Source organism: Atractosteus spatula, chromosome 1 (assembly GCF_055471065.1).
Source record: "Atractosteus spatula isolate fAtrSpa1 chromosome 1, fAtrSpa1.hap1, whole genome shotgun sequence".
Lineage (NCBI taxonomy): Eukaryota > Metazoa > Chordata > Actinopteri > Semionotiformes > Lepisosteidae > Atractosteus > Atractosteus spatula.
Window position 1 is genome coordinate 56,659,196 of NC_142706.1, and position 27,585 is coordinate 56,686,780.

General features: G+C 35.6%; 1 protein-coding gene across 2 annotated transcripts in view; it reads right to left on the reverse strand.

Annotated features, from left to right (window-relative positions):
• Positions 1-18,885: 18,885 nt before the first annotated feature.
• fstl5 (follistatin-like 5) overlaps positions 18,886-27,585 on the reverse strand; it is a 282,078-nt gene continuing 273,378 nt past the window's right edge. For both annotated transcript variants that reach the window (XM_088911811.1, XM_088911820.1), the window contains one exon: positions 18,886-21,428. In XM_088911811.1, coding sequence (XP_088767937.1) covers positions 20,726-21,428 — 703 coding nt within the window. In that variant the 3' untranslated portion in view covers positions 18,886-20,725. The remainder of the gene's footprint in view (positions 21,429-27,585) is intronic.

Here is a 27,585-nt window from a genome sequence, read left to right on the forward strand (position 1 = left end):
TTGGAAAGTGCAATAATAAGCATACATAATTTAGAAACAATCTTACTTGGTGCCATATACAATGGAAGCAAAGGGAGTACAAAATATGTAAGAAATACAGAATAAACAAGAGAAAGGATAGCTGAAGATGTATCTATTAAAAGCTGGGATGTAGAATGAAAAGTGTCCTGAGGTGGTCTAATCCGGGGAGTTTTAAGACAAAGGAAATTTCTACAGTACATACTTTACAGACTTTAGATACAGATGCTGAGAGAGAATTTTGAAAGGACTACATGGTGATCTCCTTCGGGTACGTGTCTAATGTTTTTATTATGTCTTATATGTCTTAATGTTAGTTAAAAAACATTTTTTTCTTTTCTTAATGCAGTACAACACTTCAAAATATTATGTTTATTATTATTAAGAGTAGTAGAAATAGTAGTAGTATTGAACCTTAAATATAATTTTTGAACACTAAGTACATTTTACTATACAGTATACAGTATATGCTTTGTCTAATCAACACTGTTAAAACTAAATTAACCAAATAAAATAGAATGTACAATGTAATGGCAAAGACTTAAAGCAAGTTTAATGAACTTTTTATGGTCAAAAAGAACCAAATATCTTGGAAATAAAATCAAGGATACATTGAATACATTTTTGAAGGAAGAGAAAACTGCAGCTTGATCCTGACCTGACATCTGATGTATACGAGGGATGCAGTTATTTATCACAAGCCAAACATTACTGTACACAGGATGAGGTGAAGCATTACCAGTTTTCAGTGTGCAGAGTCGCAAAAATGATTAAGGACTTGTTGGCAAGTGGAGCTGAGAATACTAAATTTGACTTTCAGTCTGCTTCCCATGCAACTGCAAGAAGATGAAAGACTGAAAATAGATAATTAAAGTACTGCCAGAACTTGTTCACAGTAGGAGTCATGTATTCTCTTGGTATTTATTAAATGAATTGGATAAAGAACCCCATCATTATAATACATCAGTCTTTATGGGAATAGAATGCAAATTCAGCAGTTGACATACTGTACAGATATGGTTGGTCTGTGGTAACAAAACGGCTATACACACAGTAGGTACTGTATATAAATCTTATCTGTATATGACATATAGATTTATTTGAAGTTGTGGTTGGTTGATGTTCACTGGTTTCTTGAATCAGGGATTTTGAAATATAAATGTATGAAATAATCTGTAATATACAGTATAAACAAAAATCTGTTGTTCACAATTTCTGCAGCTGAAAAAGGGCAATATTTACACTAGGTATACATACAGTACTGATGCAGTGATCGAAATGCACAGGTGTCCGTATGCATGCCACAATAGGTGCTGTGATGGCAGAGGTGACATGCTGCACCTCGTTTTTATTTTTCACCAAGTGTCAATTGCAGGACTGCCAGGTGACACAGTGAAGATTTAAATTTCCCAACCACCGTGCTGTTGCACACATGCTGTGTTGGGGTCATATGTGTGTGTAAAAAATACATTTTTTCATGTTTGAAAAAAAACATTTTAAAATATGTAAAACTAATAAATACCACTCAAATAATCCAAGATCAAGATCAAATCAAATCAAGAAGATCTTGATTCTTGATTTTGAATCTTAATTCCCACCTGAAAACAGATACTACAAATTTCAGAATCCCATGACAGGAGGGGATATTACTACAGACAAAATGACACTGGCCATTTGAATAATTGGTTTCTGTTCAATTTGCATGATAAAGACAACTCTCATGCAATTTATGTTACGCATTTCACACGCCCTCACAAACACCTTCACACTCCCACGCACACCCACTTAAACAAATGCTCACGCCGCAACTAACCTTCCTATCACCTTTCACTCCCGTCACTACTTAAACCTACCTCTTTTTTTCTTACTTTCCCTAACAATTATGGATTCTCTTCTGGAGCTCCCTAGTGTGTATACCGGCTCCTTAAGATTCATCTATTCTCGCTTCCTGACTTTCGCTACTTTGTGACTGAGTTTCTGTCTCTGTATTTTGGATTGGTTGCCTCGGTTGTGTTGTCTCTACTCGGATTTGACTATCGGCTTCCCATTGGATTTTGGATTCTAGGACTTGTTTGTTTTTTTCGTTTTCTTTTCTCTAAAGACTTCCTGCTTCTTTTCTGGGTATTTGCCTACTTGAGCCCTGCATAGGGTTTATATCTTCAGCATTAACAACTGCTTACAATTTAATGCTAAACAGCTTTTTGCAAAGTTTTGAGCAGGGGCAGGGTAAATTAATGCAAATGCTTTCTTTTCTCTATTCTGACAATAACAACATCAAGTAGATGAATTAAAGAAGTTAAAGACTTACAGTACATGCAGAAAATGTTTATGAAAAAGGTAGAATACTGTTTTGTACCTTTTTTATTTTCAGCTGTCACTGCCAGATATATAACTTGTCATGTCATTTGCCATACCGCTTTATACCATATGGTGTTGTGGGAAGCTGGAGACTACCCAGCAAGCAACAAGCTCAAGGCATGGTACACATCGCAGAGATATATAACTTATACATAATAAATTACATGTATTATAAATTATGTTAATTGATATATAAACATCATAATATTAACATTAATAAATATATGTTAACCTTTATTAATAAGTCATAATAGTATTAGAATTTATAATAAAGTAGTAAATCATGTGTAATTAATTATAAACTAATCTTATGTTTGTAACCTAGGGATTTCTTTATATAGGAAATCAGTTTCCTAAAAACAAGAGAAGGGCTAGCTCTCTTAACAGGGTTCAAATACTTAACTCAAATCTAGTATTTAAAGATGTTCTGTACAAGTACGTCTTGGCTGGCACATGCTTTCTTCTCTCTCCTTGTGTTTTTCTGTTTCTTCCTTTGTCTTTCCTCTCTTTTCTCTTTCTCTGTATCCTCCCCAAAAATGCCTGTTATGTTCTGTTGCAAGACTTTTTAGATAACTTCAGTAAGATGTGCTCTTGTCATCATTTAAATTTAAAGCACTTTGCAAAGGTATTCCAACCATTTTCTAATTTATTTTTTTAATGTATTTACTCATTTAATCATTTATTTTTTTCATTTACTCATTTATACAATAAATGTAGTTTTTGTTTTTTAAATTGCTTCCAATTAATTCATTAATTTAAAATTGAATTACATTTTATTTTGATTTGATAAAAGTACTCATACCTTTTCAGTTTTCAAATTCTGTTGCTTTCAAACGTGCAATCATGAAACTTTAAAGTATTAGTTAATATTTATTATATACAGAACCACATATACATATACAGAATCAGTAGGACAACCTGGTAAATAGAGTGTTGAACCAGGAAGGATCAGAGATGATAGGGAAAAGAAATGGGAGTAGAAGGACAAAAGAATCTGCTGTGCAACATTAATGTATACATTGTGGTCAGGTCATTATTGTAAATTGGAATTTGTTCTCCACAGATATATGTTGTTAGAAATACACAGTGAAGATTTTTTTCTGCGATTTAGAACATTAACTATATCATAGTTAATAAACATTCCTGCTCATTAAAAGCTTTTTATGACTCCCATTACTACAAAATAATGGCAATTACACACTTACTAATGGTTGTTTATCCATGACTGCAATCTCTAGACATTATGTTCTGATTAATACTGTAATATGCCTATCAGACAACAACTGGAACAAAATCATAGCACTGTGATTATATATTATTTTTATAATAGGGACTTTTTACATCACTATTGACTAGTTCAGCTACAGATGCAGCCATTCAAAATGCACGGTACAAACCCACGGTACGGTAAACTACCCACAAGCCACCGCAGGGCACCGTGGTAAGTGATTGGCTGGCCAAAATGACCAACAGGGGCACTCGTGTTGCATTGGTTGGTAGTGAAAAGATTTAATCATTTAATCTCTTTACTGTGCACATTTTAATCCGCTTAGTATTGAATATTTATATGGAATTTTACCACTAAAGGGGAATTTTAGTAGCTGAGCATAAAAAGAAGAGGAGCATAATGCATCTGAAGGTCATAAATGATATTAATTTAGGAATTTAGGAATTTGGCTGGTCTTGGTAGTTTAAAGAAAAAATACACACCAGTCTTCCATTTCTCCCTAAACATTTTAAGCATGAAAGTTTTATGAAACGGTACCCAAATATGCGATTGCTGTATAGAATGAATTTGAATTTAAAAAAATTATTTAACACGAAAATTAAGCTGTTTACATCTTCCACCTGAGAGCAGTCACCTGTTGTTACCCAACGCAGAAACACAGCCACTAACTAGCAAAGAGAGGACATTAGCTAGCCAATATGATAAAGAAATAAATGATTATTTTGTTTATTTCTTTTGCACATTTATTTGAACATTTCCATCGATTGTACAAGCACTTGGAAACTAGGATATAATGCCAGCGATTTTTTGTTAAATTTGGGTTTCCAATAACACTGCAGCAAACTCTTGTTTTTATGTCCACTATAACAGACAATCTCCTTTGCTTTTAACCGAGCGTATAATAATTTCCTAAAATGAAAATGATTTATTTTATTTCCCTCACGGGATCAATAAAAGTATCTATCATCTATCTAAACTATGGGACAGAATTTAGGGGTCTCCCTATACAAGAGATTACGGTAGGGCTTCAGAATGGTGATTGGCTGACACCATCTGACACCCCTCTGATTGGAGAAAAGATGTGCTGGTCTGCTATACATACTGTACCAGGAAGAGGATTTCTTTCTATTCGAAACGTGTATTTTAAAAGTTTAATTAAGAAGTAAAAACCTTACAGCGTACACAGATTTCTAAACTGATCAGGAGGAAGAAAAATCACCCGTGTTTCGTGCATAAAAAGTGGTTATTAAATCGAAACCTGTTTTATTTATTTTATTTTTATTTAGATTAAGAGGTCCCGTCACCCCTATTCCCATTTAAATCACAAACCCATGTTTAATTAAATGTCTTTTAACGTAAATCGTTATCTTTGTCTTATGCATAATAATATTCACCACTCTGTCCAGCAAATTAATAATAAACTTTATTTTATATAGCGTTTTAAACGAATAAGTAATTAGATTGCCCATAAACCTAACCACTTATTCTACATAAACACAGCGTAATTGCTCTCTGAAAATGCGTGATGCGCGAAAATGTGCGAAATGCTGTGGTGTTACTTTTACAAAGACGGTCAATGAAAAAAAGAATGTGGACCAGGGCAATACTTTGAGTTTACAGCTTGTCCAAGGTCATTCATTATTAATACTATTAGTAATATCTTCGTTAAAGACTTTGATGGCGACAGCTCAAACATGAGAGGTTGAGCTTTATTAGCTCCACCTTGCGGAAATTCCGGATACTATTATTTTGCTTGCGGTACTATAGGAGAATTTACGGTAACTCGCGGTAGACTGCGTAAAGCGCACCGCAAAATAATGCGGTATCGCCCGCTTGTTTTGAATGGCTGCATCTGTATATTTACTGGCCTACAGTATCAAAATATTACAGAAAGTTACTGTATGTTCCTTAGGATTTAGTCATCCTGTCCAGAATAGTAGGAATGATTTACAGTGGTTGTAAAGTAGTAGCACACAAGGCATTTTCCTCAGTATGAGTGTGAGAAGGTTGAACTGAAACATACTATTACTGAATTACTGAAAAGGAAAAGGCAGTTTTTGCAGTACATAACAGTTAAATAATTAAGAAATGAACCTTCAGAACCTTTTGAATCAATGTATTTTGGCATACAGACATATTGATTTGTGTAGTCAATGTTTAGACCTGTTGTTTTTAGTTTTGCTACATGAGTATTGTTACAAATGGGGGTTCTGAAAATGGTGAATAATAAGAATTGACCAAGTTGGTCAGTCAATAACTACAATAAATAATCATAACCCCCAACTTGTAAGGATTTCTCCAAGAATATGCTCAAGCAGTTGGCGTAGTTAGAGGCACTTTATTTATTCTCTGGCACAGTTTTGGTGAAAAGAGAAATAATTCAGGTACAGTTGGTTAAACAAATATTTACATGTTTCTATTATATTAACAATGGCAATACACACACTATACTACACAACATATAATTGTCACGCCCTCTGCAGCCAGAGGGCGCTCTTTCTCGGCCCTGTCCCTAGTTTCCAGTCTGCTGTCCTTCCGGTCCCTCTCTTTCCCTTGGGCTATATATTTCCGGGTCTTGCACTCTGTTCTCGCTCAGCATTGACGTTCAGATGTCCTGAGACCCGCCTAGCACCAGGGCGCCCCACGTCCGCTCCCTGAGGGCATTGGTTTCTATACAGCATTCCTGAACTCTTTGCACTATGAGCCCGGGCCTTTTTCCCGTCTCGCCGCTACGCATATGGGTCTTTTTCCGCTCTCCTGCTCCCCACGGTTAGTACCTTTGGACGTCCGTGACAATAATAATACAATACACGTGTCCCTATGTACAGTACATTGTAAATTTACAGACAAGATAATTCAGAGACCTATGTCTAGACCATCCAGAACACCCCAGATTTCTATCAAGTATTCGGATTTTGAATAATAATAATAATATCACTTTATTAACCCTTTACAATTTCTTGCATTAGGAATTATCTTTTCGCATACCCCAGCTTGCTCTCCATGAGACACACAGACAGGGAGAGATCCTGGGGTCAGAGCGCAGGGTCTGCCATTGTACAGCACCCCTGGAGTAGTTGGGGTTAAGGGCCTTGCTCATGAGCCCAACGGAGTAGGATTCCTCTGCTGGCTGCAGGATTTGAACTGGCAACCTTCTAGCCACAGGCATAGATCCTTAGCCACAGAGCCACCGCTCTGCCCCCAAAAAATAATGCCTACAGAGGCAAAAATAAGAAATAAACTACCTTCTTAACCAAAAAAGAATACAACCTACAAGAAAATCTCTCAGTGCAAGCCCAGATGCCATAAAATGAATGCCCCCCCCCACCACACACACACACACACACACACACATCTCAGCTATCTCACCTATAGTTGTAACAGTATGCGATTGTGTATTTTTAAGTGACCCAGAGACAATTCTGAGTGTTAAAACCAGAGTTCTGACCCAATTCCACTCTGAAAATTTATAGAATGGCCTACCTAAAGTTCCAATTAGTGAAACAGTTTTTTGGTTCCCTGCCTATTCTGGTGTGTAGTGGGGCTGGCGGAGCAGAATAATTCTATTTGTAAAGTTCTTTGCGATCCTTTGGGATGAAAAGCACTAATGTCATGCAAAGACTTATGATACATCTGCAAAAAGATGTAAAAATCAGTACATGTTTTATTTATATATAAAGAGTGCATAGTTTATAATAAAATAACAAAGACTGAAAGTTGAAAAAAGCCTTTACTCCAGAACAAAATACGAATACATAAAATAGTTTCAAAATACTTAGAATTGAGTGCTAAAATGCAATTACAATTACATTTTATAAATAAAAAAATTCTATGTAAGATATAAGTCTAAACCAAGTTACTGTGTGACATAAAGAGTGCAATCATCTACCACCAATATGGTAAAACATAAGAACATTAGAAAAGTCCAAACAAAAGTAGGCCATTTGACTCATCTAGTCCAGTGGTTCTCAAACTGGAGTGCCCCCAGGTGGTACGCCAGATGACCCTGGAAATTTGTTGTGTGCACTAAAAATTGGGAATTAAGAACTGAATAATTAAAAATTATGTAAATTTTTCATCTGTAATTTACTTAATCAGTTTCAAAAAGCTTGAGACGGGTTTTCATATAAAAATTAGTTTGTGTCAAATACGCAGCCTACGTACTTAGCTACATTGGTACAGCGCACGCTAATATTTGAGAGTTAATACTCCTCTTGAGCTTTCAGAGACTCATCTTGGCGCCACATTCGCCAACAGAACAAGTGATCAAAAATGAATACCTCACAAAAATCAAGAATTATGACATGGCTGAAAGGAATAGACGCCAAGAGTACTGAAGCCAGCTCCAATAGATCATACACACCCATTGAGAATGAGGAGAATGATGACGTCACAACTGCAGCAATGGTAAATGATGGACCAATGGGGTTGGTACCTGAATACAGGAAGTGAGAAAAAAGCAAAACATACGGACACGCACGGGGATGTAACAATGTTTAACTGTGTGAAATGCACAAGTCCCCTCTGCTGCAATAACAGTATCCTCTGTTTTGCTGCCAGATTTATATTAACAGAATCTGTTAATTTGGTTGATGAAGTCTCTCCTCGAATTGCTTTTTTGTGTCTGAGTCAACATGAGCTTGCAAGTCAGGAACACCTTTGCCTCGGAGACAAAAGTTCTAGGCTTACACATCGTTCAGCTTCCAGTCTTCTCTGCCTCTTCGAAAACATGGAAATTTATTATTTAGTTCTGCTGTGAATTTACACTTTCGCTTTGGCATTGTGTTTGAGGGTAGGAAAACAAGAAACAAAATAGGGAGCCTTTCGAGGGAATGTTTCTGCACTGCACAGACTGAGTAAAGACATTGATACTGACACCCGATTTCGCTCTCTCATGACATAATCATACACGTACAGGATGAAAACTGAACTACAACGTAGTTCGTGAAGAGAACTAGAGAAGTTGAGAAATTATCTCTCTTTCTAATTATCTTTATAACATTTGCTAATTATTCTTATTAATTAAGAATTAATTCTTAATTAAAAATTATTAATTTATTAGGTAAAAACAATGGGAGCGAAATCCCAGACATTTCTGGAAATTTGAAAATTCCCCCCGGACGGAGATAAGTATCAAAATAGAGGACATGGCCAGGAAAATCCGGATGTACAGTATGGTAACCCTAGCGGCCACAGACACTGCTGAAACTGACACAGACAGCACTGCTAGTGTTAGCAAGTGTCGGAAAACAGCTACAAGGTACGATCCAAATTAACTAAGAGCTCAGTGCTATTTTTATTACATGTGCGTGCACGTGCACTCATGTTGGTCATTGAGATTTTCTGGGGTTCCTATGAGAAGATAGCTTGTAGGTGGTACTTTGATGCTTTGGTTTGATCAGGGGTGGTTCTTGGTCCAAAAGGTTCGAGAACCACTGATCTAGCCCATTTGGCAGTTATCGACTCAAGAAACTCATTTTTTTTTAAATAAGCCACTATATCAGCTTCAACAACATGGCTATATAGCTTGTTCTATACTTCCACAGCCCATACTGTGTTTTGCTTATATATTAACACTGGAAATTAATTGATTCAGACATTTCTGTACTGTAGCTGACATTTTTTAAGTAGCAAAATCGAGTGTAGTTACATTTTAGAGGGAGCTGCGTCAGCATATTTTCTCACTTTTCTCTCTCCTTCCCTCTGGTAAGTGTTATAGGAGCATAAAGCCATGAACTTCCAGATTCAGAGACAGTTTCTTTCCACAAACTGTCAGATTACTGAACTCTACCCCTACCACTGACTCACACTGATGTATTTTTTTTCTTCTCATACTGCTTGTCTGACTTGTGTTTTTAAGTTGTATTTTATTTAAGTTCTTGTTTCTGCTGCTGTTCTGTGTTAATGTGGTGATTCAATAATGTATTTTTATCAGAACATACATGCAAATCATTTCATTACACTTGTCCGCATGACAAATAAACTGAACCTTACCTTAGTATGAGCTGCAATGGACAAGTAGAAGTTAAAGTAAAAAATACAATAAGAAAAGAAAAAGACATACATTTGAAATGTCAAACCCATCTTTTATTATGAGAAGAACTTTACTTTAATGTACGTTTTTCTTCTTATTTTTACTTTGCAGTGTGGAATTAGCCAATTCTTGTTTCTTTACGTTTTCTTTGAAAATGATTTTAGATGAGTCAATACCAGTGTGCAAGTAGATGATAGGCATGAAAAGCCATGTCTATAAAAACAGGTTTCCGAATGGAGAAGAAGGAGGAGGAGAATGCTGTTAGAAAACTTCACATTTGAATAAAATAATTTGTATTTAATTAATGAGACAAATAGAGTTTCTTATGAAATGCTACATTAATGGTTGACTAAATATGGCTGACCAAAATCCAAACCTGTGGAGCTGTTATATCTGTAAGTAGAACCCAGAGCCATATACATGCATGTTTGTAATTTTAGTTTGTAAACAACGCCATTGCCATTTTCCTGTCTGTATTCTGCAGAATACACACTCAAAACTATAAAATGTACATTAGGAAGCAATACTGTTATCAGGACTAACTTGAGAATTTAGCAGCAATGAACCCAGCTCATGCTTGCCACTTTTTTAAAATGAATCTCACTCTAAATGTTGATAAATTTGCTAATTCGACATAGCTTTTGCCTCAAACTCTTTTCATTTCCCTTGAAAGTCAGAATATAATAAGATCTCTCAGTTGCTATTTAAATACTATTTCTGAATATATGTAATGGGACACAAGGATACTTTGGGAATCAGTCCAAATTTAGCTTAAAATAATTCATCTTTTGATATAAAGCAGGCAAAAATCCAGGTTTTCTTTTACGTTTCCCTTATTGACCCAATTTAATTGTAACACTATGTTCCTTCAATACACACTGTGCATGTGTGACCTAAAAACTCATGTATAAAACATTAAAAACTATAAACAGAATAAAAAAACGATTATTTTTCATGAATGTGTTGAGGTTGTCTGGTTACTCCAAATGTGTTGTAGGATCTAATTATGAAGTCAAATGTGACATGTTACAGAAGCAAACATAATTAACCTAGACAACATTTTTTCAGAGCATATACAGTATAATACATCAAGCTAAATCTTTTGAAAAAGCATGGACAGTGCTTGCATCAATGTGTTTATTTGTAATGCTTATTGAAGTCACAAATGTATTTATCTAGTTCATTGCTTCCTTTCAAGAACTTTTAGACATTTGAGTAATATTGGTTTTATCTAAGTGGTAATATTTTTAAAAGATATATCTCTATAATCAAGAGCTCCCAAGCCTCAACCATGAAATACAACCAAGTAAAACTTGAGAAAACCTTATGACATATCTTTTTAATGCCTGCAAATAAATATTAGGGTTTTTACTAGGAAACAAAATGATTTGTTTGATTTTCACCACATTTTCATTTAAATTGATCAAGCCAATATGTAGATAGCAGAGTGATGTAAACTCTAAGGAGAAGAAGATGGCCCAACACAAAGGAAAGGAGGAGGTTCAAAGAATTCATAACATGAAGAACACCTGTGGACAGACAAGATAAAGATATGCATAGTTCACCACTACAAGGACTTTTTATGGTCTGACTACACAGGGACCAGTGTCTTTGAGTCCTAAGGAAGAGACCTGGTCAAGAAAAGGTAAGCAGTCAACACCATTAGAAGGAGCACTTTAATTATTATATCGATCAAGAGATTCTTATCTTCAAAGGGCAATTAGTTTTACAACAGCAGACAATATCAAGCAAACAATAATCAATACATACAGACATTCACAAGAGAAGCATCTGTTAAGTAAGGATATACCACTGGTATAAATGAGAACTTAAACCTGTTTGTTCTTAAATTGGAAAATCTGTACTGTATCTGCATAGGATGTAAAGAGTCCTCTAGGATGGAATATCCTAGAGCAGTGGTTCTCAAACTGTGGTACGCGTACCGGCAGTGGTACGTGGAGTGCCGCCAGGTGGTATGCCAAATGACCCTGGAACTGTGTCGTGTGCGCTGAAAAATCGGGACGGGTTTTCATATTTTGTATTTTAATACGTGTCGAATACGCAGCCTACGTACTACGATACAGTGCGCGCTAATACTTCAGTGGACACAAGAGATACTCTGTAATTCTATACCACTCTATAGGAATGCGTGCTACGGATGCAAGTGACCAATTGTATTTAAAAAAAGCTACTGTATCTCCAGCAAATAGGGAGAAAGTAGAATGTGCGTGATTTTGGAACAATGCCAACGTTGTAAACACAGGAGTGCATAGAAATACGTGCTACGAACGCAGGTAATCTTGTGAGCACAGGAAAGCGTGATAGATAACAGAAAAATATTTAAGAACTGTTCTAAGTTAATTTGAGAAAAATACACCGAGCGTCTCTGTGTTTCGCTCCCATGCGCATGAAATAAAAACTTTAAATAAATACGGAAATAAAAACGAAAACACGGAAAAATGCAAGCTTGCGGATTGCTAAAGCAGGTAAACTACACTATTTTTGAAGAATCTTATTTACCGTTGGCAAAAGATCTGACGTATTATGTGTAGAGAAAAAGCTGCTAAACAGCTCGACCTGCTGCCCCCCTCCCCCTGAAAGACACAGTCACTCATAGAATTATTGAAATGAAGGATTATATCAAAAGTACACTGATAGAGCGCGTTAAGATGAGCAGATGTTTTTCACTGCAATTAGATGAGTCTGTAGTCGATTTGGCCAATTTGCTCGTTTACGTTAGATACGAATTTGAGGGCATGTCCCATGAAGACTTTCTGTTCTGTAAGCCACTACCAACAGGAACTACAGGAGAGCACATATTTCAGCTTCTGGATGAATTTCTCGAAGAGAATGGCATCAACTGGAAAAAATGTGTCGGAGTTTGTACAGACGGTGCTAGAGCAATGACAGGCCGACATAACGGTGTAGTTGCACGAATTAGATAGGTTGCTCCAAAAATTAATGTACGCATTACAACATCCACCGCGAGACCTTTGCCGTCAGGAAAATGCCTGACGATTTAAAATCTGTTAGACTCTGTTATGAATTGTATCAAGGCTCAAAGAATGAATTCACATCTGCTTTGCTCAACTAAACAGGCTCACCCCTCTCACTGAAATGGTGCTTTTTTATTAGTTGTTGTTAATGTTTTTTTTCTGTAAAACACTTTGAGAAGCCACCTTTAAAGGTGCTATATCAAATACAGTTTATTATTATAATATTTATTATATGTATGTGTGAGTGTGTGTGTGCACGCGCGCTCATGTTGGTCATTGAGAATGTCTGGGGTTCCTATGAGATGATGACTTGTAGGTGGTACTTGGATGCTTTGGTTGGATTAGGGGTGGTACTTGGTCCAAAAAGTTTGAGAACCACTGTCCTAGAGGAATAGCTTTGCACAAATAATCGTAATTAATAGATATTAGGTCAGTATCAATTACTTTTTGACATAGTTTGACAATACAACCCAGGTTTTTCTTCCTCCTCAGACTCAGATTCCCAAACCAGTAGACCACTGCAAAAGGTAAAGCAGATTCAATAAAAGATCAAAAATGAATTATCAACCTTAAAATGTTTAAGCTTCCTTAAGAATAATAGATGCTTTTGTATTTTATGAAAACAGAATCAATGTTTTATCTGGCCCATGGCCCCACTCATTTGTTTGCAACAAACTAACAATAACTGAGTTGCCTGCAAATTTAATTGTCTTAAGTGGTGATAACACTTACGATCATTTGTATTCAGAACAAAGAATAAGGGAGACAATACACATCCTTGGGGGAAGAATACAGCTTGTTAGACAAAACATTGTTAACTTTTACCCTCTGAGTTCCAGCTGTAAGAAAATCAGAAACCCAGCTGACAAGATTAAAATCATGACCAAAATTAGACAATAGCTTAGTTACCAGTAATACAGTCCGAAATAATTAAATGCTGAAGAAAAACCAGTGTGGCGAGAGCTACTGCAATTAATGAGTGAACTGGGAGATTTGACTTTTTCTACTGGGACCACAACCGATTCTTTCCAGATCCTAGGAACCTTTTGCTGATTTAATGACAAGTGGAAAATAAAGGAAAAAATGCCACCAATTATCTAGCATACCTTTTCAATCAGGACCTGGATTCTTTCTTTCCCTAACACGACTGAACAATTTACAAACATTAAAATCATAAATGTTAAAAGCACAATCAGAGAGCTTAGCTCTATAAACATTGAGTTCACTAGTAAAATCATGTATGTCAAACTGAAGATAAAACTGATTCATCATCAAAGTCAGCATCTGGTTTTCTACCTGTGCTAAAGCTCCTGCCCCACTTATGCATTCCCAGCATTGACTTGATACCCTCCCATGCAGTGCAGCCATGACCTTTACTCATTTCACCCTCGACTTTATACCTTAATGTCACCTGCTTAATCTTGGTGAAAAGTGATCTTATTTTTCTATTTAGAGCTGACTTGAGAAATTTTGTCTCCCAGGGCTTGTTATTAGATGATATAGTGCAAGATTTCAGAGGTATAATAGTACAGTATTTTCACCAAAAGTTATGTAAATAACTGTATCTGTCAGTTCCTCAAGATCAGAAATTGAATCTCCTAATCCTTCAGTCTCTGTACAGAGTTCTCAATCCAGACTGGAACCACCTTACTTCTTTTCAGGGAAATTTTGTATTTTGGAACCGAATGCATCATATTGTGGTCAGATGAACTGCACTAGTAGTGGATTTGTATGTCTCCTTAATTGATCTGTAGCACAAGTCAATCACCCTATCATACCTTGTTGGACAGGTAACATGGTGATGAAAATGATTAAGTGACTTTTATAGGGTCCAGTGGTTAAAATCTCTGGTAATGGAATTGGGAGCACAGGGAAAGTTGTTCTGAAAATGCTGAATAGGGCGATTCTCTCTGCTGCCCTAAACCTGCACCTTGTCTGTTTAACTTGTGAGTGATTGCACACTTGCCAGGATAATATAAGGGAGAGGTATGTGATTAAACTGAAGTTTTCTTGAGTCTTTGCTGCACAACACCTTTCTTTCCTCTTTTTTCTGACTCATGTAACAAAATTAAGTTATTCTTTGTGCCATCTTAGTAGAGTAACAGGAAAGTCCCAATACTCATTATAAAACATCAGTGTTTGAATATAATTATAAATTTAAACTTTTATACTCATTCTTAACTGAACAATAACAGACACGCCAATGATGAAGACACAAAAGTGAAGTGAGTGCTGCTGCTATTTGCCACACTGTTAGGAAGAAGTTTGGAACTATTAACAGCACTTCATGAGCTGATGAAAACAATCACATGAATAACAAAAATGGAAATTTCACTGAAATGTTTAAGCACAGTAAATAGGAATTTAAAAAAACACCTCCTTACTTTTATCATAAATGACAAAGTAATTTCAAATGATTTTAAGAATGCCATGATTGTGATGAAATTTAAGAAAAAGGACATATTTGTTTGTTGAATATACAGTATCAACTATTTATGAGACTCTTTGGAAGATCCTTTTAAAGTATGATTCCCTATAAAATTTGTCAGTATTCTTTGCCTGGTTTCAGATGATGGTGTATGTGCAGTACTCTTCAACAACGGATCTATTATGGAGCACTTTAAAGTCTAGACAGATGTAAAAAAATGGTGTGATATTTTCCCAACTCTACTGATCCTGACGTCAGTCATGGGACTCCAGTATGGTAATGTGCTTTTAAGAGAAATGGACCTTCAGACAATTTTCAACATACTGTATTTGTTGAAGCATATGAGAAGGAGACGTTGAACTAATTTCAAATTATTTGTAAATTTGAGAAATGTGTTTAACTTTTTTAACTTTTTTGTCTTTTTAACAATCCCTCACTATCGAGCATTTGAATATTCAGAACATAGTGGGCTGCACACAAAACATAGGATCCAATCAGCAAAAAGTCAAACTGTTTCTTTTTATAAGGGATATTGAACTAACCAAGAGACGGGTAATAAACATGGACACTGATGTTGGTTCCAGCAACTAGTTTTATGACGCGTTCAGCGTGATGTACAGTACAGTTGAATAACTACAGGTCGTGCAGCAGCCATTTCACCCCAGAAATGTCTGGATATGATCTGCATGCAGAGTTAACGTATTATTTTTGGCAAAACCATCTGAAAGTGGATGTTTTGAATTCTTTTCAATTGCACTCATTCAAATCAGCTGTTCAGATGACTGCATGGGCTATGGCACAGCAAGCCTTGCAAAAATAAAAGTGATTCTTGAATATTTCTTTTAGGTGTGATTTACCATAATAACCATCAATGTAAATGATAGAGCACGTTTGCAAAACCTGAAAATGAATATTGTGTATTTCAGTTGGTTGGCAGGTTGCTCTTCTTTTGCAAAACTTATAAACTTTTGTCACTTTGTCGGTTTCACAAAAATATTTACAGTTAATATAGTAGCAAAATTAGGTTGGTCTAAAGCATGTTCACAATGTAATAGGGCCACTTTCACATCAATGGAAGTTTTGTTGCCTTGTTCTGGATCGTAGACAACGACAGCAATATGGTGCTACACATACTGTACATTGAAATTTCATCTTTGTTGTGATGTAAATTGGAGGTTGTACATGTTACCATATACTTGGTAGTTTCATTGTGGTTTGAAATGCACTCATTATTGCTAATTCATTATTAATCCCCGAATGTAAAAATACCGTCGAAGTTCACTACAATATGTTCATATTCATGATGCGTATTTAAAGGATGTAGAGCATTTTCAATATCTTGAAAATTATCTTTTGTAAAATGCTGATGTTAATACAGAAATACAGTTTTACTTGCAATATCCAAGTGCAATCTTTGGTTGCCTTAGAAACTGGGTATTTCAGGATTGCAACATAAAACTGAAATTACACTGATAGTCTACTATGTAATTATTATTCCTCCTATTTTTTCTGTGTGATGATGAAACAATATGCTATTTGCTGAGGATTTTTCTTATCACATTGGAGGACAGATGCACTAAAATTCAGTGTTCCTTCCCAAGCTGGCAACAAGCAGAATTGAAGCTATGATCATCAATGTAAGCTCCACTGGGTTGGTGATATTTTAAAGATGTCCACGATCCCAACAAAGATCTCTTCTCTCAACTTTGCCAAAACAATCCTACTAATGGAAGCCAGCAGAAATGTTTCAAACATAAAATTAAAATAAAACGTAAGAAAAGCAACATCAACAACTTGTGGGTAGTTATGGCTCTTGATCAAAGAACATGGAGGAAATATGTCTGGGAAGGAGATCTCCACTTTGAATCCCAAAGATGAAAACCCACCCTACTTTGAAATCCTAGAAGCAAATCTGGGGCATCAATAAGAATGCACCGTGAATACATTGTGCAGTACATGACCTGATATCCTCCAAGAAAACACCTGCTCAACTTGCCAGAGAGTCTGCAGATCCTGTATTGTCCTTATCGGATATGTTTTGGACTCTTGGAAGACAATCATGGGAACAGTGTATAAATGGATGTTATTTACATTTTAAATAGTGAGCAGATAGGCTTGTAGATTGTTTGATTAGTATTGTTTAGTGGCACAACACAATTATGAGGATGAGTGATTTAAATTGATTTGTAATTTTTTTTTTAGCTGCCAAATTGCCTAAATTAGTTGATTAATATTTTTTATCAGCAGTCATTTAAGAGACATTATATTAATTAACAGTGAACAATATAACTATGGTGCCTTGAGTAATGAAGATTGCCATGTAGCTGCTGGAATGATTGAAATGGTCTGACTATGAGAACAGTAATATGGATAATTAAATACTCTTCAAAATGATGAGACTATTCATTCAACTTCAAATTCTTCATTGAAATCAAATGTCTCTACTTCCGCCTGCTCTTTTATTTTAGTTATCTTCATGTCATCAGACCTAAACCATCAGCCCAACCCACTGCACCTAAGGCATATTTTTCATAGTCCCCTAAGAAGCCCCCTAGTCACTGTTGTTCAATCTGCTCCCATGTGTGTGAGCACATGATGTCAATCTGCAATGGATCTGTGTCTTCTCGATCACAGCCCTCACCTTCTCTGGTGCCCCCACCACAGTTATAACTCTGGCTACCATGGTGATGGGTTGCCACATTGCTGTACAAACCCCTTTGTTGAAGTCCTACTGGTATGGTGTCGGCCCTTGACTCTTTCCACTCACAAAGCTGGAACTCATATTTCTTCTTTTGGATTTCCTCTTGAAATGTGTCCTCATCTGTTCAGTTCTAACAAAACTCAGCAAGAGTTGAATCTCTAACCATTTCTTCCTACATCAACATCAGGCTATCCATCTGTGTCATATAGCATTTTCTGTTGCCAATCACAGAGTTTTAATCTCTGCTGCTAGTACAGTACCTGTTTTCAGACTTGCATTCCCTCACCTACAGTAAATTTGCTTCTCATTTACTTTATTCTCCTTCAGGGTTTTTCTGAAACATTGCATGTCTAAATTTACTAATTCAAGTATGCTTCATATGTGATTCTCAGTCTTTCAACACTACACACGTTTTCCTTGATTCCAGCAAAAGTTTGTAGCTGAACTAACTTGCCCTTAGCCCCACATTCAAAGAGATTTTTCCTTTTGCTGGAGAATTGTGAGTGTTAATCTTTGACCAGTTTTATCCGTTATCCATTTAGAGTAGATAGGTCCCTTTTCAGCCCAAAAAGGCCCATGGGGAATGGGGGGCAAGGGCCACCATTTTTCTTTGACCATCCAACACTGGAGGTGGAAGTGATATGGTCAGCATCACACTCTGGACAGCCTATTACCCCCCGAAGGATTAACGCCTGGTACTCATTTGAAAAGCAGGCTGAGTGGCCCTGGGAGCCATCTGGAAGGAACGAGAGCAAGTTACATCACTTGCCCCTACCTGGGATTGAACCCAGGACCTTTTGGTCAGGAGCTAGACGCCCTTGAAGTCTGAGCTACCATGGCTCCACTTGAACAGAGTAGACTTGAGTAAAGTTTACAAATCACCAAAGATAATGAGAAACCAATGGATTTATTTAAAATGAGCAATGAAACAAAAAACAGAGGATACAAACGGAAACTACTGAGAAGTGCATTTTAAAGTCATTATTTGGAACACTGATCCTGAGCAAGCTGCATGAGAGAAAAGTAATACTTCAAATGCATTTGAATTTGGACATTTGAATGCTTTGGTACACCTTTAATTAATCATATAAATTTAGACACAAAAAAGTCATGACAGTTATATTTTAAAATGTATGGGCTTTATTGTTCTGTCAGTGACAAGCATATCTCTACATGAAGAACAGCCACATGAATTAACATACATGACTAAATGTAAAAGACAGACAAAATTTTATTAATCAACATCACTTTATACTTGATCACTTATGAAGAAATATTTTGTTCTTAAAAATGAAATTGGTTCAATTTCTAGAAATTATAATCTGAATTTTCAAACACGTCTGCAAACTATCAAGTGGTATAGCACACTGCCCATTTAACTATTTTGTTAACACAACTAGAAAAATTATAAGTCACAAGACATTAGTAAAAAGCTGTGAGGATATGACAAGTTCTATTCTATGTCAAAGAATATTATAAAAAGATCAAACTTTTAAATGATTGCCTTGAAGTTTTACAGCAGATTAACATTAAAATAAAAAATATAAAATTATTTTTTAGTCAGCAACCATTTAGCAAGCTTAAACCTTGTGTAATTTAAGCCCAATAATCCAAAGAAACCTAAGAACTTTGTTAAATCTGAAAAGGTTCATCCTAAAAATGCCCTAATCTAGGCAGGTTTTAAGAATGAAAATGCATAGACTACACCCATCTACAGGTAGGTAGAGAAATGTTCTAAGAAGCACACAGTACCTTGTGCTTATAATATTTCAAAAGACGTTCAAAAGTCTGATTATTACTTTCATTTTCTCTGAACTAAAATCCTCAAATATTATATGACAACTGTATTTTAAGGTTCTGCAGAAAGCATTTTAGGATATTTTATTTAAAATTGAACTATATTTTTCATAAAGCATTGGTCCTAGTTCTTTTTTTCATGGTGCTTTAATATAATTGAGAATCAACAGTAAAGTCTTTTCTTCCCATGAGATGCACATCAGAACACATGTGACTCAGCCAGGGCTCATCTTACTGCTTTATCCTGGTTGCACACACCTCAAAACCTATTGTAAATTATAACTTAAGCAAAGCTTACCAATCAATTTTATTTTACAAATAGATAATGTTCATTGTATATTTCTTAGTGAATCAGCTAGTTTTGAAGCCAAACAAAACTCTGACTTTCCTGCATGCACTACAATTTCAGTAAATTTCTGTTGCCAATTGTTTAACTCACATTTTATTCTTTCATAATATTGTAAACTATTATTAAATCAAAACAACAGTTGTTGTGTATCCTCTTGTAATCACCTATTTGAACATTCAACATTAGACAAAACACAAAAAGCCCCAATAAGGAAGATGTATTTATAGGAGTTTACCTGACCCTCTTTTTAAAAGTTTATACCTCCACTCATCATGAAAGAAAGTAGTGGTGATCTGAATTATATTCCATTATATTCAATAAGAAGCATTCTATAGCCACAATGGGGATAATAATTTATTTTGCTCCAGATCATGTAAGTGTATCCCTTGAAGGCACAAAAGCAAGACTGAACAGTGGACAAGACTCTGATGCTGAAATTTCAAATATTAAAGGTCAAGCAATGTCTTTTTTCTGTTTTCATCCCAAAGAAAAATCAATGGGATATACGGATCACAAATCAAATTAATTTTATTATGGCATTTCAAAACTCTTGGTGGCTAAAGATTAATTATGTCTGTTTCTATTATATGACATAAATTCTATAACTAAGTACAGACTTTAGTGTAAAAATCCCTACTGACTGTAAGTCAGTTACTTGTTTCCATCCTTTTTGTGATGAGGTTTTTCCAGCATTGGGCTATTCACTTTTTTCAATTTAAAAAGTACTTTTTACATGTTATTAAAATGGAAAAAGGGTGTACATTGAATACCCAATTGAGTGCAACAGTATCCCACATAAGGAGCGACAGTAAGTGTTTATGGTTCCCCAACCCACATGATTGTGTTACCTTTTAACACATCTGTAATCTCACAATTCAGCTTATTCAGTCGACCATCCAGAATGAATAGAGATTCTCTTGAAGGTGTCATGAGGTACTGACCAAACAATCCACTGTCCTTGATCACACGGTTCTTGGCATTCCAGGGCCATTCTACTGCTTTCATAGGCTCCTTGAGACTCTTTATCATCTTGACTTTACCAGTGGCTAACTCAACATACAAAACATCTGTCTGTAGCCCAGAACTGGCAAAGACATTGTACTGATGTGCTTCAGTGAAGGAAGGTTGGAAAGCCACTTCAGAGATGTGTAAATTTGTGTGAATGTCAAAAGCTTCCTGAATCTCACCTCGGATTGTAATTGACTGCACTCTCATAAGACCTTTCTCATCATCAATACTGACAAGGAAGTGTCCATCTGGAGACATATATGGGGTGCCAGTTACATTTCCATTATATCCAATCACTGAGTCGGTTATACTGTCCACTATGAGCTGAGGTTTAATAGCATTAGTTATGTTGGGCTTGCAGCTGATGAAGTAGTAGCCTCCCAAGTGAGTATAGGCCATGGACTTTGGTATACAGTTATATTCTTTCAGGCTTATCTTCTTCACATAGGATGTTGTCTCAAGGTCAATTTTATGAAGTACTGGTTCATTTTTATGAAGAATGAATCCAAACCTTTAAAAAAATGAAAACAACATAATTTTCAGTTATGGAATAAAAGATGCCATTTGTCATCTACTGTATATTGAAAAAAAAATCTAATGGACCAAAAACAGTTTTCTACCTTGGTGTAATATCTACAATATCTTTTATGACTGTTATTACATAATTTATATATATATACATTTCTCCAGGGCTGTGTTGGCTCAGGTATCTAGTTAAAAGATATTTCATGGTTTTTAAATACGAGCATATCATGTGTCATGTATTGTGCAGTTTTAAAGATTTTCATTTGATTTGTTGCATCTGAAACAAGAGCAGCTATTATGTAAAAAAGTTGATCAAATCATCTAAGAATGAAATTATGATTTTCTTTCTCTCTAAGTCATTTTCAGTTACATGAAGTACACAAAAGTGAGTATGAAATAGACAAAGCATATCATATTTTATGCAGATATCTACTCGATGCTGTGCAAAGGGCAGTGGCTTTTAGCAATTTACTTAGAAACCATCACAAAATATACATTCATAGATAAAATGAAGACAACCCAATGATTTATGTTTATTATGTGAAATGCAAACAATTAAACAATGCCATATATACTGTAGATTATTTTAAAATAATAATATTTAATTTGAATAAGTTTTTTTTTATTATTGAGGCCTATACAGCAGCAAATAATTAATTGTAATGTGTCAGGACAGACAACAAAGGAAAAACCTATTGAAATGAATAAACATTGTCAATCTCCCCTTAAATAACATAAAAAATTCTACAGTATGTAACACCTTAAATGTAATCATGTTCTTCCAGCTATGCAGTTTGTTGTTGACTTTAATTATTGATTATCTCACTCAGTCTGTTTCTGTAATTCTCTATTTTCATAACAAATTTGTAACAGTACACTACACTGCACTGCACTACATGTTTTACCTATCACTATTGCAAATTTATTTAGTCCCAGTTTCATTGACAAAATAAGACTGAATTAATGTGGCATTGAATTTAGATGATTATCCAGGTGTCTTCTATTGTGTTTATAAAAAATATTACAGACATGTGAAAACAATATTCATGGCTAACAGTATTGTATTAGAGAAGAAAACCTTGAATGATAACTGGTTTGATCCAGAACATTGTTCTAATTTGAACATATAAAATATATTTGTGCATGAGCACAATTTATGTGGCTGATTCTACTTTGTCTTTCATTAATAATCTAATTAAAAAAATAACTAATTAACTAATTAATATAATTAATACAGAGGTTGAATAGATGCACAAATGTGGATAGGAGTTTGCTGCTGGACACTGATCTAGAACTGTGCTCTGTGAGTACTAAGTGAAAAATTGAAAGTGAATTTAAAATAGAGAACAGGACACACTAATTTACACAAAGAGTTAAACAAAAGATTATGGTACTCTGGAACAAGTTGCCCACAGTTTGTTGAAACTGATAGGATATAAAAAAATACGTGTGATATCTTCAGATTATTGAGCTAGATTTTAAAAATCTATTATATTTCACTAAAAGAACCTTACCATTTTGGGTTATTCATGCAGAGCCCATGATTTTTATTTAGTGATTTTCAACATCCCGAATTGTAATTTATAAAACAAAATGCTTTATGCCAAATATCACTATGGTTTAGTCATGAAAACATAAGTACTGTAAGTTTGTAAATGTGGGGATGATATTTAAATTATCTAAATTATTTTATCTTTACAGAAAATGTACATTTCTATGTGTATGGCATTTCTAGAAGAAGCAAGATTTGTAAAATAATATAACATTTTAAAAGGAATTTTAATATGACTTGTTTCACTTCTGATCAAATCTTTTTAACGTGAAGAAATTTCAAAATAATTAAAGTACAGGCTTTACAAAAAGCATGTGTGATAATAAAGTAATTTGTAGCATGTTAAGTCAAAATTAAATAAAGATGAATGTTTAACAAAATATCAATTAATTTTGTATTTCTTTTATATTTATCTTGGAGGTAATCATATGTGTATATATAAATTTCCAATCCTTGCAAAATTCCCTAGGATCAAAGAGGATCACCACTATCAATTTATTCTACAGAAACCATTCAGGTGTAAAAGAAATTTATCATACAGTTGAACACCAGTGTGACTCTTAGAAGATAAAGCACTAACTAACGTCTGTAGGATAAAAGGGTTTTGGATGTATTATACAGTATCTTGTCAAAATATCTTCTGTAGAACATGTACTTTTAATTAAACAACAAACTGCCAAAAGCATAATGTATCAGGCAAAACAGTTGTAGTCATGTTGTGAGGACAGCTCTCCTAGTTTTTCTTTTTGTAATTCTGCTGCCTGTTTTGTGAATTGTTTAATGTTATAGAGTGCTAACTGCATTAACGTGGCAGAATTATGAAGACGTGTAATGATAAAAATATTTTCTATTATGAATTACAATTTTTGATATTGAAAATCCCCAAATGATATATATTATTAACATAATTTTCATTTTATTACAGAAATTGTTAATAAAATTGATATGTAAAAAACATAAATTTATTGCATTATTCAGTTATAAAACATATTAGAATTATTGAGGTTTATGTTACAAGACATAATGGGAATTTTATGGTGGTCTGTTCTGCAACTTCTCAAGAACTCACAATACTCCACACATAAGAACTGGTCTCTGTTCATTGTAATCTCAATGGAATGAGAAGGAAAGAAATGGTTTACTAAGAGGCCCAATACACAAAATGTGACTATTCTGGTCTCGTTGGTTTTGAGACCAAAACCTTGTCAAGATGTCTTCATTAATGGCACTTGGGTGGAGTAACCAGTACAAGCAGAGCAAGTCTTTCATCAAGTGTGATATTCAGTTTCAATTTAGCTCTGAGCAAAACTGCCTTCAGTTCCACCCTCACACAATGAACAAGATGGTCCTACTAGAAGCTACAGTATTTAATATGAAAGAAACATATATTTTAAGACAAGATGTTTATGTTAGGAGATTCAGTAAGTAATAACTTTATACTACTATGACAGTAGTCAGCCTAATCATTATCTGAGAGGAGGCATCTGTTACTTGCACTCCTTTCTGTATAAATGTTATGTGCTCCCTTTTACCTGGGGTATGTGTTAACCTGGAAAGGGCTTAGAAAGATGACTACTGGTGCGTTGCAGGAAGAAGCCCAGACTCCAAAGGGGAGAGTGAATGAAAGACAAAGAACAATGGACTGTTCACTTTGTTTGACTTTGTTAGTTTTTTTTTTTTACCAGCGAGGAATAATAAAATAGCCTATGCTATAAATTTTCTGGAAACTATTAAATTTTTTGTGTTGTTTTATGGAGATTAAAAATGTATAGAATATAGAATCTGATTTATTTGATTGTTTAATTAATACTATTAAAAACAGTTGCCTACATTAGCCACACATTTTGTCACAGTCCATGTGGACTAATCAAATGTATGTTTATCTTATCAATGCAACAAAGTCTAAAAATGATTATTTTAAAGGCATGTAAGTTTTGAATATCATGTTTGCTAGCAGTTAAAATAACTGTCTGAACGCATTATTGTATTTTGTCTCACAAATAAAGTCATGTTTTCCTGATTTTAAAATTAGGTTACTCTTAGTTGAGAGAAGTATTACATATTATTGAGATGTGTGTCTTAGATGATTGGAGGTGTGTTTGAGAATACAGTTTAAACCTTTTGTTGACCTTAATGTGCTATACTAATGTTGTGATCTGGATCCAGCAGAATAATTTCTTATGAATGGTGAATCTGCTCTGGAATTAAGAGGGGAAAATGAACTAGGACACATAGTGCTTAATGAGCCTCTTATCGTCCACATCCAGGGACTTTTTGTATAGCTTTTATGTGCTGAAGAGCTCAAGTGAATAAAGTTGTGCCTGAGAGTCCTGAAATCTACTTTCTAGTTGCATAAAGTTGTCCCATTTCTGCTGGTGTTCATTTGTCTTTCGGTTCTAACCTTCCAGTCTGCATTAACTCTACTGTTGGGTATAGGCTGACAGTATTTGCTGTTAAAGCACAGCATTGGCCACAACATGGGGTGACAAATTTATTTTACATTTTTTAATTTCACATTTTACATTTTTATGCTAACTGCTTTTCTTTTTTATCACCTTATCATAATAAATGCCTCCTGCTCACTGACTACAGTTCATTTGCTTATTGCCCTCTACATACGGTTGCTCAGTGTTCCACGTTATCTCTGCTTGCAGTTTTCAAGGCAATCATATCAATCTTTACTCCCTTCCTAGCCACTGTATTGATTCTTTATACAGTACATATCTGAAATGTAGAATCCAGCTCAGTGTCTGCTCCTTTGCAATTCTCTGACCCATACACATTCCACAGCTTATAATTTCTGAAATTGTGCCTAGCCTTTAGTTTAGTACATGAATTTATGTGCAGTTTCCCCAGAGCTTTGGGAATATTACATTTGTCTATTTTTGCATGGCTTGCTTTTATAAACATTTTCATACAGGCTACTGTTTGCTTCCTGCAATGCAATAATGACTTTCACATTTGTGCAAGTCTGTTTTTTTATTGCCATTTCTGTTCAGTTTCAAGCTTCCTTATGCAGCATATGCTCCATAGTCACTCTGCTTGGACCATTCCCACCCAATGTGCTAATGGTAAAGATATTTCATTTTACTGTGTGTAACTTATAGCATTAGAAGTATTTTTTGATACCTTCTGTAAGGAATTTTGGTTTGAATTTTAAGTAGAGATTTAGCAAATATTAGAAAGTGATGCTATTTTGTGGTAGGGTTTTTTTTAGTTAGAGCTAATATATTTTATATTCCTTTAGTTTTGTTATGTGGACTTTAAACACATGCATGGACTGATTCACACAGGATGTCTACAAAGTTTTCAGTTTATAAATATTAAATCTGAGGATTTGTTCTCGTGCTTGGCATTAAGATGACACATACTTACTTTTGTGCATCACTCTGCAGTATATTGTAATAAGGTTGAATCTCATTTTTGAATTCATATTGTAACGCAACGGGGGCTCCGGCGGGCGCCCTTGCCGCATCTGGTCGGCCCCATCCCGACTGAGGCTCGAACCCGGGACTTCCGCATCTCTCTGCAGCGACCTAGCCCCGTGAGCTAAAGAGAGATCTCTCTACAGCCCAGTAGCTGTGGTCCTGCTATCACAGGGAAGGGCGGTGACGTCACCTGCTCTGGTACGCCGGCTCTTACACAGTACCTGTCGGCCGTAAGCGTTACACTCTCCCCCGCTTAAATCGCCGTCCCCGGCGAAGGGCTATCCCACCCCGCTTCTGACACCAATGTAACGCAACGGGGGCTCCGGTGGGCGCCCTTGCCGCATCTGGTCGGCCCCATCCCGACTGAGGCTCGAACCCGGGACTTCCGCATCTCTCTGCAGCGACCTAGCCCCGTGAGCTAAAGAGAGATCTCTCTACAGCCCAGTAGCTGTGGTCCTGCTATCACAGGGAAGGGCGGTGACGTCACCTGCTCTGGTACGCCGGCTCTTACACAGTACCTGTCGGCCGTAAGCGTTACAATATTAATGCTGAACCAACAGTAGGTTGCACATTATTACAAAGGCAAGTGGTTTGCAGTGCAAATACCTGTTGTATTTGCCTCTTTTTCCTTGACTGATGCTTCCTCTGCATGGTTTTGTTTGGTAAGAGCAACACATATTTGTGTAGGTCATTTATAAATAACTTTGTTTTCCATCAGATGAACTATTAAGCTATCCTACAAGGTGGTTTTTCCATATTCAAAGTGTTATTGGAAGCACTCACTATGTTGGGCTGCCAAAATAGCATTCCTAACTGGCTTGGGTATAGTATGCACTGCTCAAATTCAGTTTCAAGCTCAGTAAATCTAACTACTGGCACCAGCTCTCTTCTCTCAAGTTCTCTATGGCTCTGGCACCTGATTCTCTTTACCCCTGTTTTGATACAGATGCACTGCCCACCCTCAGAACATAGACACCAAGTATTTCTCTTCTGCTCCTGCAACACCAAGCTGTTATGCTAGCAGTTTAAGATTCATGTTCTGTACCAAATGCCTATTCCTACATGCCATGTATGTAAGCCCTACTATGGCCCCCCTTTGCAACATTGACAAGCATCCAAAAAATCAAAAAGACATCGTCCCCACTAATGGTCCAGTATTCATC